General features: G+C 34.0%; 1 protein-coding gene across 1 annotated transcript; it reads right to left on the bottom strand.

The window, feature by feature from the left end:
• Positions 1 to 9,419: 9,419 nt before the first annotated feature.
• Positions 9,420 to 11,935, bottom strand: LOC148624529 (calcyphosin-like protein). The gene is made up of 4 exons (XM_088567191.1): positions 11,780 to 11,935; positions 10,821 to 10,998; positions 9,881 to 10,087; positions 9,420 to 9,625 (listed from the first exon to the last, which is right to left on the bottom strand). Exons 1-4 carry the CDS (start codon positions 11,851 to 11,853, stop codon positions 9,524 to 9,526), a joined length of 561 nt encoding a protein of 186 aa, XP_088423317.1. The 5' UTR covers positions 11,854 to 11,935; the 3' UTR covers positions 9,420 to 9,523.
• Positions 11,936 to 13,036: the final 1,101 nt, after the last annotated feature.

The raw sequence follows: 13,036 nt of genomic DNA, 5'->3' as shown, positions 1-13,036 counted from the left end.
TCAATGAAACTTCAGATCAGATATTTATTTAAAGTTTATATTACCTTGTGTTAAATTTCGCCTGAACACCAGTAATAAAAAATGTGTATTTTATGATACTTTCTATAGCATATGTTTTAACTTGTAATTGAGTATCTTCTTTTATGGATAAGCATTTCAACCCTTAAAATGTTCAAAACAGACTACTGTGTTCTAGCACAAGTCAAGTCACTCAGACAGATATTTTATTTTTACAAGACAGATAATTAACACATTTACATGATAAATACTGAATGTTACATGTCAAAATGTGTATCGCTTGCTGTATCAACCGCGAGGGTGATATAGGTCGAGGGTTGATACAGCATGTGATACAGATTTTGACATATCATGTTCATTATATCGTATATTTTAACCATACTTCAAGTGTGGTCTGTAAAGGGGGTATATAGGGATGAGATACAGGTCTAAGGGTGTGATATAGGGTATATATGCGATATAGGTCTAGATGTGTGATATAACGTATGCGATATAGGTCTAGATGTGTGATATAGCGTATGCGATATAGGGTAGACGACATAGGGTTCAAACAAACACTTATAATTCATATACAAAAAGTTTTATTATAATATAACAAGTGTGGACACAGACTGGTATTGCGCGAGGGGCAAGTGTGGACACAGACTGGTATTGCGCGAGGGGCAAACGTGGACACAGACTAGTATTGCGCGAGGGGCAAGTATGGACGCAGACTGGTATTGCCAAAAGAGCAAATTTGAACATACATACGTTTTGTCTTGTAAGAGTAACCAATGGAACCAAGATTCTAGCGGAAATCAATGGAATGTAATCCAGAGACAAAGACCAGACATGGAAAACAGACAAACACAACAATAGACATAAAGTAACTAAAATAATACATACAAAGTAACAAAAGTAAATGAGAAACTCGGACTCCACTTAAAACTGGGAGCATGGCCCAGGTGCACCGGTAGGTTGAACGTGTTTTCATCGTCCAGAAAACTCCTCCATTTACTGAAATCAATAATGAATTATGCACATGTTTATAAATATATATTAACATCAATAAATGTGTTGAACTTGCCATGCCATGTTATTAAGGATTTGGCATTTCACTTTATGTTGGTTAGCTTGGTAAAATTCTGGGCTCTCTTTTAGGTTAACAGAAACCGACAGTGTGGTATCTGTCAGTTACTTGGATGGCCCCAGTTTTAAAATGATAGAGTCACAAACTAAATTAAATAGGAGCAATCATTAATTAGTAGTTAGTTAAATCATTTCAAATTTCTTAACAACTGATCCACCATAACCATAAAGTCATGGCACAAAAATCAAGTTAATATGGACGACGACGACACGGATGCCGTAGTTAGTCATAGTTAAACAGTACTCTAGGAAAAGGAGAATAAAAGTGCATAATGGAAAAATTTCCCACTTACAGTCATGCATTCGAAATTCTTATGAAACAAAAATACAATACCGGTTTATAAAGGAATTTAAGGCTAAATCCATCGGTGCTGACTAACAATAACATTCAAAATATCAAATGAAAATAAAAATCCCTACCTACCGACCCTACAAAATTTTAGAATAGAGCTCGGAAACATAACATTATTTTTTTCGGCCTTGGAAAACTCTCGTCGATTGACTGGCATGCACCAATATCTGTCTCATATGCACTTGAAAGTGTTGAGTATTTTTCTGGGTCAAAGATTCAACAAATGCTGCTGTAGGCTATACAACGCTGTATATAGCGTGCATATTACAATTGAATCACTAGGTCACCGATCGACATTAAATCACGTTGATAATGCATCAATTTTAATGAATTTAATGAACGAACGTGGTCACATGACAACTAATTTCCCCGAATACACAATGACCCACATTCACGGGTTTGACTATGCCCGGGAACTTTGTAAACGCTTTGATGCTTTACACCGTCCGTGAGAGACCCCCAACTGACAGTCAAGGACCTTAAGAAACACCTTGAACAGTACGTCATGTATTACACACATGAGTGCAAACCGGGTCTATCAGTATTTAGTATATATGTTAGCACGAAAACGAAAATTAAACCAAGTATAGGAGCAGTCAGCTGATTGTCAGCGTCACACATATCGTGCAAATGATTGGCTAACTTTGTGTTACGAAAGATTTTTGGGGATTTTAGTGGTTTATATCCACAAAGACAGTCGAATTATCTCCTAGAAGCAACGATGTTCTAGCTTTATAATGCACGAAATGAAGGATGTAACGGATATACGGAAAGTGCTATTATTTTCAACTTTATTGTTATAGTGTTATATAAATACAAATGTACATGATATATGTCAATCGCTTCATTAGTTACCAAACGGTATATACCTTTGTTAATTCTTGTTTTTATTTCATTAAATAGAGTAACGATTAAGAATTTAATGTTTTTGAAAAGTCACCTAATAAGTTCGCCTTCAGAAAGTATTTTGTAGTGCCCCGAATTTTTATTTCCATTTGGGGCTGGACTTACGACTTAGAGTAATTAATTTCTAAATATTTAGAATATAAAAGAATTCTCAAACAAAAATAAGTAACTAGCATCACATAACATTGCGTATGCAGAAGTAACTGACCGACATGAACCAAATTGGATGCAACTGTAACGATATGAAAAACTGTCTACCATGAAAATATAAAAAACTCACCTGGATAAAGTGCAAAATTAATAAGAATAGACAAAAGGCATGAAGACCACACCAATTCAAAGCATTGTAGAAACCACTGCAATTTTCCTACCGCATAAAGGGCAAGAGAATGCAAAGCTATGACACAAGATATGAAATACAAATTCACGCAAGACCAACCCACTGTACTTGTAGTGCCTCAAATTTTTATTTTGATTTGGGGCTGGGATTATGATTTAAAGTAATTAATTTCAGACAACAACATTGACAAAAGACAACATCTACTGGAATATAAAAGAATTCTCAAAAGAAAAAAGTAACTAGCATTACATTACATCGCTTATACGGAAAACTCACCGACATGAACCAAATTGGGTGCAACTGTAGCGATATCAAAAGGTGTCTACCGGGAAAATATAAGAACTCACCTGGATAATATGCATAATTAATCAATGAGAATAACCAAAGGAGGCATGAATACACACCAATTCAAAGCATTGTAGAGACCTCTGCAATATTCCTCCTGCATAAAGAACAAGAGAATGCAAAGCTATGACACAAGATATGAAATACAAATTCACGCAGGACCATCAACTGTACAACAAATTAAGTCAACTATCAACAGGACGATTGAAAAAATCCGAGATTTGTGAACGAAACCAAAGCCTTGCTGAGTGAACATCATGATTAGATACCAGAGATCGAGTATTCAAATTACAAAAATACCAATCATATATACCGCAAATTTTGATATTCTGTACACTTGTTTCAAGGACTAAATTCTCATCAGCAGAGCATTAGTATTAAATATTTATGAAGACCTAAATCCAAAAACTAAATGTATACAAGAGATATACATACCAAAACTATCGAAAAAGAAAGCCAGATCCGTCACCGAGAGGTTCTGTACCATGTACAATACAAGGAATGAATGCCTCAGTGTTTAATGTATTCTGAAATTTGTAATAGTGGAAATATTGACTAATATGATAAATGAAATTTGATATAATTCGGGATCAGTCCAGTCTGCCTACTGGGTTGGTGGACCTTTGGTACATCAGCAGTGGCGTTGACCCAGTGGTTATCAAATACAAAAATACCAGAGAGTAATCAACCAACATCATTTACATTGAATGATCCACTGTAAGATAAGGAGAGAAAATATCACCTTTGAAACATATGTTCCAAAATTCCCCAAAACAAAGGACTGATAAAAGCACCACTTACCTCAGCCTTTATTAAAGATAGATGTCAATAAGAGTCTTTGATTAGAGTTTTAGAGTTTGTACGGATGAATGAGAAACTGTCAAAACAAAGAACGGCGGAGCTAGTACTAACATTCAATATCCTAATAGAGATCAGCGGTATTAGGTCATACCAAAAGGCGCCTACCATTCCAAATTTCAAGCCGAGATAAAAGCAAAATTCATATGACAAATACTATCAAACGTAGGATCAACAGACCTCTTATGCTTAGGCTCTAAACAAAACCCTACGAAAAGTAGTACAATGAATCCCACCCCAGTGTGGAGCATGCAAACGAGTGAAGGCGGGCAGACTAACAATCGAAGGAGCAATTCAATAGCATCAAAATAGCATCGTGCCTTTAGCAGAGATTATGACTATGACAAAATATACATTTCACACATTTCAACCATATGCCAATTACCATCAGCTGACAAGATCTGAGGATGGCACCATCTTCAGACCTAAATCTGTAAACAATATACTTAATCAACATCTACATACAAAATTGATTGCAGTACAAATGCGACAATGTGGAAAAGAAGAATAAGACTCAAAACACAACCTTCAGACATGTACAAAATCTGGGAAGACAAACATGGACAATACATTTGTACCTACAATCATATATGAGAAATTATATAGACCCATCAATGATTATCGAGTAATTCAATATCCAAGCGTGCGCGGTGTACGAGAAAAGAAGAAGAGATAAAAAACAAACAAACAAAAAATAAAACTGTGAGATATTTTACACTGGCAATCTGCAAAAGTTCAAATAATATTGGATTACCCCAAAAAGCGCTTAAAATGTTTAGACTGAGCTCAAAATGTAACAACTCTCCAACTACTGATAGACACGTCTATTCATATACAAATAAAAATATAAATTTATAGAAGCTATAGAAAGCTAGATATAGATGCACTAAATGGGACATTGCAAATATTGATATACGCCTCTACAAAATACATGTATGAATGAGAATTATCAAACTTTTGAAAGTACATGTAAAATGTCAATATTTTTATTATAAATCTGAGCTTTAAAAACCATGCTTAAGAAACAAAACCTGGTACCTTACACGAACAGGAACTAGCAAGAAAAAAATGTGAGAAATAAAAATAAATCTGATTAACAAACTGAAGCGTAAAACAGAATTTTAGATAGAAGCACTAGTGGCTGCAAACAAGCAAACTGTCAAAACATATTTCTCAAAGAAAGGTAAAAATCATACTCAAAAATTATTTCGCAAGAAAATGGAGACGTAGCAGAGATTTTTAATTCTTAATAAATTGTGAATGGGCCTTAAGGTGATGGAAAAAATTATAATTTTTTAAAGATAATGGAAAAATATATAATTTTAATATAAGTAGTCATCCTATACAGAGAATTGAAGATTATTTGTTTGAGAAAAATGTTTTTAATTTCCAACCCATCAGTGAAGAAAATGTGGCCACTTTAAAAACATAAATTTGATGTAAACAGGCTACAGGTGTTGAGAAAATTTCTTAAAATTAATTAAATGCTGTAATTCATTAATTGTAAAACCAATTACTGATCAATATGATAACTTTCTCAATTGAAACGCGTTCTTTTCTCCAGATATGCAGGCTAAATGAGGCACAGATAACAAAAAAGAGTGATCCTTTCCCCGAAAAACAATTACAGGCCTATCAGCATGTTGCCCCATTCCTTAAAAAAATTTGAAAAATACTGACAGAACAACTGTTAGAATTCTTTGAGAATATTTATGATAATTTTTGTGAACATTCAGGAATGTGACTGTCAAACAAGTTTGCTTAAACATGCTTTGGAACGAAAGAATATTTGACTGTTTTTCTTATGGACCTATCAAAAGCTTTTGACTGCCTTTCCAAATATTCTGATCTGTAAACTGTCCTCATATGGCCTGTCTACTGTTTTCATATCTATCTTTAGTGAAACCTGCATAAACCGAACCCAATATAGATTAAAGTTTTGTTCGGTTTAGGCAGATATTCGGTTACATAGATTCAAAACGTATTGAAACTAACATGAACAATCATAAGATGTCTGGTCAACAGAGATCTCCAGTTTTACAGGGTTCTGTTTTGACCAGTTTCATTGAAGTAGAAGACTCAAAGGGCAGGTATTCAAAAATGTGTACTCTAAAGTTTTACCTTTTAACATATTTATAAATGACATTTTGTATTTTATTGATAAAGGTCATATTTATAATTATGCAGATGACAATACTTTGTCTCATTGTTCAACAAATTATGATTATTCGAGTGGAATCAAAATAATACACATTTCAAGGATTAAAGACTAGACAGGGGAAATAGACACACATAACAAAGGACACGGAATAACCAAAATAATACGTACAAAGAAACAAAAGTAATGAGCAACCCAGACTTAATTTAAAAAATCTGGTTACATGTACCAAGTGTTCCGGTAGGGTAAGCTCCTGTACAGAAAAGAGCGTTACGGTATGTTCATTAAAACTACTCATCAATCAGTTTCTCTTAATAACCTTCTTGCTATATTTGAAAATAACGGGCAACATATACTTCTATGTACGTTTTCTACTATTCCTGTAATAAAACTTCATGCATTGTTAAATGGATGCAATTGTGTTTCATACTCTAGTCCTTGATATGAAGTAGTTCTTATTGTTATTTCTTACTGTTATCAGCTGTTTCCTAAAATTGACAAACCTGAAAATGTTACGACATTTTCTTTAACTGCCATTTATTAACAAGGATAATGATTTACTTAATTTGGCTATTATATTTAGAAACTCTGATGATACTGAAACTATACCCGGTTATTTTGAAAATCTGTTACCCCTCCCCGTTTTATCTTCTTCCTACAAGACCCGTACTAGAAGTATTATTTTCAATTAGAATTACACCTGTCACCTCTATTGATAAAGACATCGTGATAAATTGTCCATCATCCTGGTGTTGTATCAGTTCAAGATTTCGGTATGAACCCTATGGTCATATTATCACTGGAGATATAAGCATCGTAGAAGACCGAAATTTTTTTATGAAAAAAGGCCCTTAATATCGTCCTCCTAATAAAATTGTTTGGAAAGAGTGTCGCAACACTATCAAAGATTCATTTTATAAATGCTTATTGCAAACAATGGATTAGAAAAAAAAACAGATAAAAGATCTCTGGGCAATTTCAACAAATATATCATAACTTCTGATTCTGTCGATAGTTATGACTTTTCTACCTTATATACAACGTGTCATATTTAATTAAGGAGGCCTTTAATCTAGCTCTCAATTCATTTCTTGTAATGACTACAATGAATACATTTTTTTACAGTGATTGAAGATAAATACATTAATTGTGATCAATACTTTGATTTTTTTTAAATATGACAACATTTTTATTCGATTTGGTAATACGCTATACAGACAGGTGGTTAGTAATCCAATGGGGAAAAAATTGTGTCCTCTCATAGCCGATTTGTTTCACTACTGTTATGAATCGCAGTACATGGATCAAATCATTGAAGATCCATCAGAACATAGTATGTTGCATGAATTGTGTTTTATATATCTTGATGATATTTTGGCCATACATAATAATTTGGCTAAGTCTAACAATAATGGTACTCGTACACCTTTTTTTCATAGATATTACACTAGAAAATGGCAGACTGCATGTTACAGTTTATAACAAAAGAGATAATTTTGACTTTCTTATAGATAATGTCCCATTCCGAGATGGTGATATTCCTAAAGCACCCTTTAATGGTATATATATTTCACAACATATCCATTTTTATGAAACGCCTAAACTGTCTGATGAGATACACATTTGTTTACGTGTTGTCAATTTTATATTACTTGCTGTGGTTTTATAATTACATGTGGTCATTTTGTATTTACGTTATGTAGGAACATCTTTACATTATGTCGTTTTGTCTTTACGTTCTGTCGTTTTATGATTACGTTATGTCAACATATATTTACGTTACATTTTGCCCGTATTAGTAATAAAGTGTCAGATTTTAACGAGCGCAACGAATTTCTCGCAGAAACGCTTTTGCGCCAAGGGTATCGATATCACTAACTACTAAAAACATTTACCAAGTTAAAACATTAATACAAAAATGTAATATTTAGCGCTTGCTAGTTCTTATTAAAAGAAAATGGTATTGCTCACCTAGTTTTGTACGGATATATTGTCTATAAAGCACATTTTTTAAGCAAAATCCGATGGGCTTACTGACTGCCCTTAATCGATTTGTTGGATATGATTAAGTTATTGTTTTTCTTTGAATCTTGTTTTCACAAATAGAAATATTCGACCTCTAATTGCATTCCTACATAAAAACCAAGTCATTTTTGAGTATTGCGCTACATCGAATCTCCCCTATTTAGTATTTGACATTAATACCCAAAATCCAGTCCATTGGAATTGTGGTGACTGATTATTTCTAGTGCTGGTAGTTTTAATGGTACTGTCGTTCTTTAAAATGTTCTGAGCTACCTTTCAGTAACTGCAAGCGTTCTTTAAGTGGATATCTCATTTTGTCTCTATGGTGTATGTTGCGGTATTCGATAACGGAAAAGAATTTTAAAAATTGTTTAGTGATTTTTGTCGTGCTTGTTTGTTCTTTCAGTTCATTTGTGGGGGATGGTGGTTAAGCTTAACAAAATTATAACCCAACCGTAGATTACATGCGCCTGTCCAGAGTCAGATTTTGGTCATTAGTAGATCTTTGTTACATTATTATTTTATTATTTTTTTTTATGTCGGTGCCTTTCGGATCTTACTTAAAGGTGTGTTTACACTTGTTGAAGACCATTTGGTGTTCTATGAAAGTATTTACTACTTTGTAATTAAGTCATATCCTGGTTACGTTTCACCATATCCATTCTTTTGTCTATTAAAATCTTTTAGCCTACCTTACATATAAGACGCATTCGAGTAAAACAGCTGTTACAGATCGGAATGTTACGGGTGTTTGTTTACATGATTTAGATGGACAGTAAATTTACACACACACAATCCACACCCAGTAAGTCGCGTGCTGCTCATATAGACCACAGTTGTGGTCTCAAAGACTGTTAAGGGCGTCATATTAGAAATCCTATTCTTTCATACAATTATACTACAGAAGTGTATCTATGGTTCGTATTTAGCTATTCTAAAATGACTTAAATTTAACGACAAAATCACACAAAATAACGATTTTGATGCCTAATCATGTCTGTTTGTCTAAAAGGCTTCATTTAAAACTTAGAAGCAACTAACTCGGCATGTTTTTTTCCTAACACCTCTTAAAATAAACGCACACTACAAACTTAATTTTAAATCTACAGTGGAAGTTTTGTTATGAAATTTGGCGACGGCTGAGTTAATATCTTGAGGACTCAGCAAAATACATGACTGTCATTAGAAATCATACCACGAGAACAGATATCAACAGAATTGTTTTGTGGCATTTTTTTTTATTTTTTTATTTATTATTTTTTTTTTTGCTATATAAAAAGTGTTGCAACAAAATTGTAAATAACATATTTATAACATATGAATATAGTATTTATAGAAAGAGTAACAAAGTAATTTGAAGACCTACGAATCTATAAAGGTAGTAAGAAGCATCCTATAGTTTCCATGCTTGTCTCACCATCAAATCAAAATATGCGTCATCGTCTATTGAAGCACTTACTCCACTGTAATAATTGATGAATTCGTCCTTTGTAACCTAAATTAAAAAAAAAACAAATAAAACATTCAGACATTTTCCAGTAGGTATTAATAATGGACTTGAATGTCCATAAATGGATGCAATGAAGGTGTGCGCAGTGTGAGTTCTAATCCTTACTAATGTGTAGGTACGCGCAGTTTTAGAAGGGTCTTACTTTTGAAAAAAAACGTCTCGTTGCTAGTTGAAATAGGCACGAGTATGTATCAAGGATTATGTTTCTACTATATTGTTTGGATTTAAATAAATGTTAACCTTTCCGTCTTTTACTCCCTGGTCGAAAACATCAAGGAATTCCCGGAGAATCTGCTCTTCTGACTTCTCGCCGCTCTGGAATTTAGGGTGACATCTTGCGTTGTATACCCCTTTCAGGTCGTCAAGAGCAATTACTCCGTCGCCAGTCTTGTCGAATTTGCCAAAAGCCTGGTTTATAATTGCTATTCTCGCACTAGACATTGGTGGCTAAAAAAGACAGAGAAGATCGAGATTGATATCACAACACATACGATATTTTTTTATATTTAATTAAAGGGCGTTAGCAGCAAAACACAGTGCGCGTTCGTTACCATTACGACATTGAGTAATCATATTTTTATTTATCTGTATTAATTGTGTGCTTAAGTTATGTTTAAGTTTTCGATCTTTTCCGCTTAGCCTTTTTTCTAAACAATCGGCTTGCCCATTTTAATTTTTTAAATGCTACAAATTTTCAGTTTCCGTGAAAGACGCGCATTTTCAATCGCTGAGACGTAAGAAGTACACCATAGGCTTAGGAGATTGTCTGGCGACTGTTACTTCCTTCATGTTGAATTGCCAGAAATAGGTTCACCAAGTGATGTGTCGATTAAACCGAAAATCGAAGTCCAGTTTATGAATTTAATGAAAAATGTTTCTTCGGACAATTTAAAAATTCATTTGATGATAATTTTACTCAAGTAGTTTTAAACACGACCTATTTTGCTAATTATTCCGTCAACTCTTTTAAATGTCCTTAAATTTTAAAAAAAAGTACAAAAAGAAGATGTTTCAATTTCACAAAAATGCTAAATTGTGGACATGATTCTAACCTATAATACAGTGAAAATACTGGAATGACCGAGAACATCGCGAGTAACGTCAAAACACATGCAAGACTTTCGGAATCAATTAAAACCTTTAAACGCAGATAATCATCATCAATATACTTATTACTAACCCTAATTGCTTGCAAAAATTCGTCAAAACGAATGGTTCCACTGCCATCCTTGTCGATGTAACTAAACATTTCCTGTACATCACTGGCAGAGAAACTCATGCCAAAGTCATTCAGACCGCACTTAAACTCTTCGTAATTCAGAGACTTACTCCCATCGTCATCCATAATTCTGAAAGTCCTTAAAATACAAACAAATTACAAAAGTAGAAATTATGAGTCTTTTTTTTTTAAATTCTGATGCTTTTATATCCTAGTTTTCAATATAGAAAACATGTACTCTGCCTAGCCCCGGTTATCCAAAAACCGCACTTAAAACACTGTGCATCTTCCTCCAATTCAATATCTTGTTCGATAGATGCTCGTAACGTTTGCATTAAAACGTTGGTTCTGTTTTGTTTTGGCTGCAGCCTGACCTAGACCTGTGGTGTGAGTTTACTCGTTATTCATTGAAGACCAATGGGTGGCCTTGGCGGACATTTTTCATTCCGGTTGGTCGTTGTCTCATGACATATTCCCCATATCCATTCTCGTTACCGTTTGTTTATAAGTGGGCCAATATATAGCTTATAATCTTACGCCTACTCTACTGTACCCTGTTGTAATATATATTTTACCAGTACCAGGACCCCTTGTTTTTTATTTTATTTTCTAGGTATTTGTTTTAACGAAAAAAAGCAGCAGAATCTAGTGTTTGTGTTGCATATTAATTATTATGGCACGAAACTTAAAGACTATTACTCCTTTCTAATTGTCTTAATTGTGACCCCCATGTTGTTACGAACACAGGCAGTAATGGGTCAATATAATAATTAACCGACAGAACCACTGAGGTCAGTCAAAAAAGCAAAATGCCAGCATGGCGTACCACGATGGAGTGTATGCAATTCTAATGTATGCACGATTTCTGTGTACCACTAACTCTTGTGTTGTTTTATTATTGTTATTTGGGGGGGGCTTACCTGCCTATTCCGTGGATACCACTGGCCCCACGGGCTAAACATTGTGCTCTAAGCTCTGCAATTTTATCAGCCATAATAAATTCCGTGATTTTTCCAAATATTTCGTGTAAGATGAATAATAACTATCCACTAACATACACAGTCTACACAGGTAACCACGTCTTAAAATAGAAAATAATTTGTAAAGAAGATTTAGCGGGATTATTTGAATTCAATATGGGCGTTAAACAATAGCGGATCAAAAGGTGGCTCTAAAAGTCGGACAAAAATGAGCAAATAAAAGCCATGAACTCCCTAGTTTCTGGAACCACCTGGAACACCTTTTTTCAAAATCTTTGAAAAGTAGTGCCTAATTAATTACCACGCGAAGAGTATATATCATGTGCAGTAAATTGTTGATAGATACATTGATTTATTATTACAATTATTCACAAGTACTTAGGGTCCGGAATTATTTTTATCTTTTCATTTTTTTTATTTTTTTAATTTTATTTATTTATTTATTTTTTATTTTTTATTTTTTTTTGTTAAAAAGAAAAAAATACGAAATCATGACATTATCATAACAGCAAATATTGCACTTGTACTATCCATATGATTGAGATCGACTGGTTGTACCCCGAGGCGTAACCGATTGATTGATTGATTATTGGGGTTTAACGCTCGAGCAGCTATATTTCAGCTATATTCAGGCGATGAACATGAAATGGATGATAAAATGAACATGAAATGATGATGATGATGATGATGATATGAAAAAAGGGATGGGACACAAGGATAAGAAGGTCGACAAATCTTGATTGCCCCTAGAAAAAAGGAGAGATGGGTAGGATCGGACAATTTAGCCTTCGGTGGAGGAGCGCAAAGGTTCCTACTACTATCGAATACCACAGCAAGGATTTTTTTAACGTGCGAGGAACGTGGCATATTTTTCAACACAGTGCGGGATTTATTTATTTTTATATAGCCTAGCTGGCCGAGTGGTCTAGGGCGCTGGACTTAGTGTAGCGGTGTTGGGTGTTGCCATAGAAGTCACAGCGGTACGAGTTCGAGTCCCGCGGAGGGAACGACAAAAAATTTGCTTCGCAAATTTGACAGTTCTAACATCTTTGGGAATTTTTCAGACCCTTCTATAAGTTTACGTTATCTTCCCGTATCAATTTGATCAGATGGAGCAGTATAGCGAATAGAGTCGTCACATTCTGAGACGTTATATATATATTTATTAACTGATGACTTAAAATACAATGTAAATTG

This window comes from Perna viridis, chromosome 2 (assembly GCF_037379345.1).
Source record: "Perna viridis isolate PV_CMFRI_1.1 ecotype Kerala chromosome 2, ASM3737934v1, whole genome shotgun sequence".
In the NCBI taxonomy this organism is placed as follows: domain Eukaryota; kingdom Metazoa; phylum Mollusca; class Bivalvia; order Mytilida; family Mytilidae; genus Perna; species Perna viridis.
This window is presented reverse-complemented; position numbering and strand designations above follow the sequence as displayed.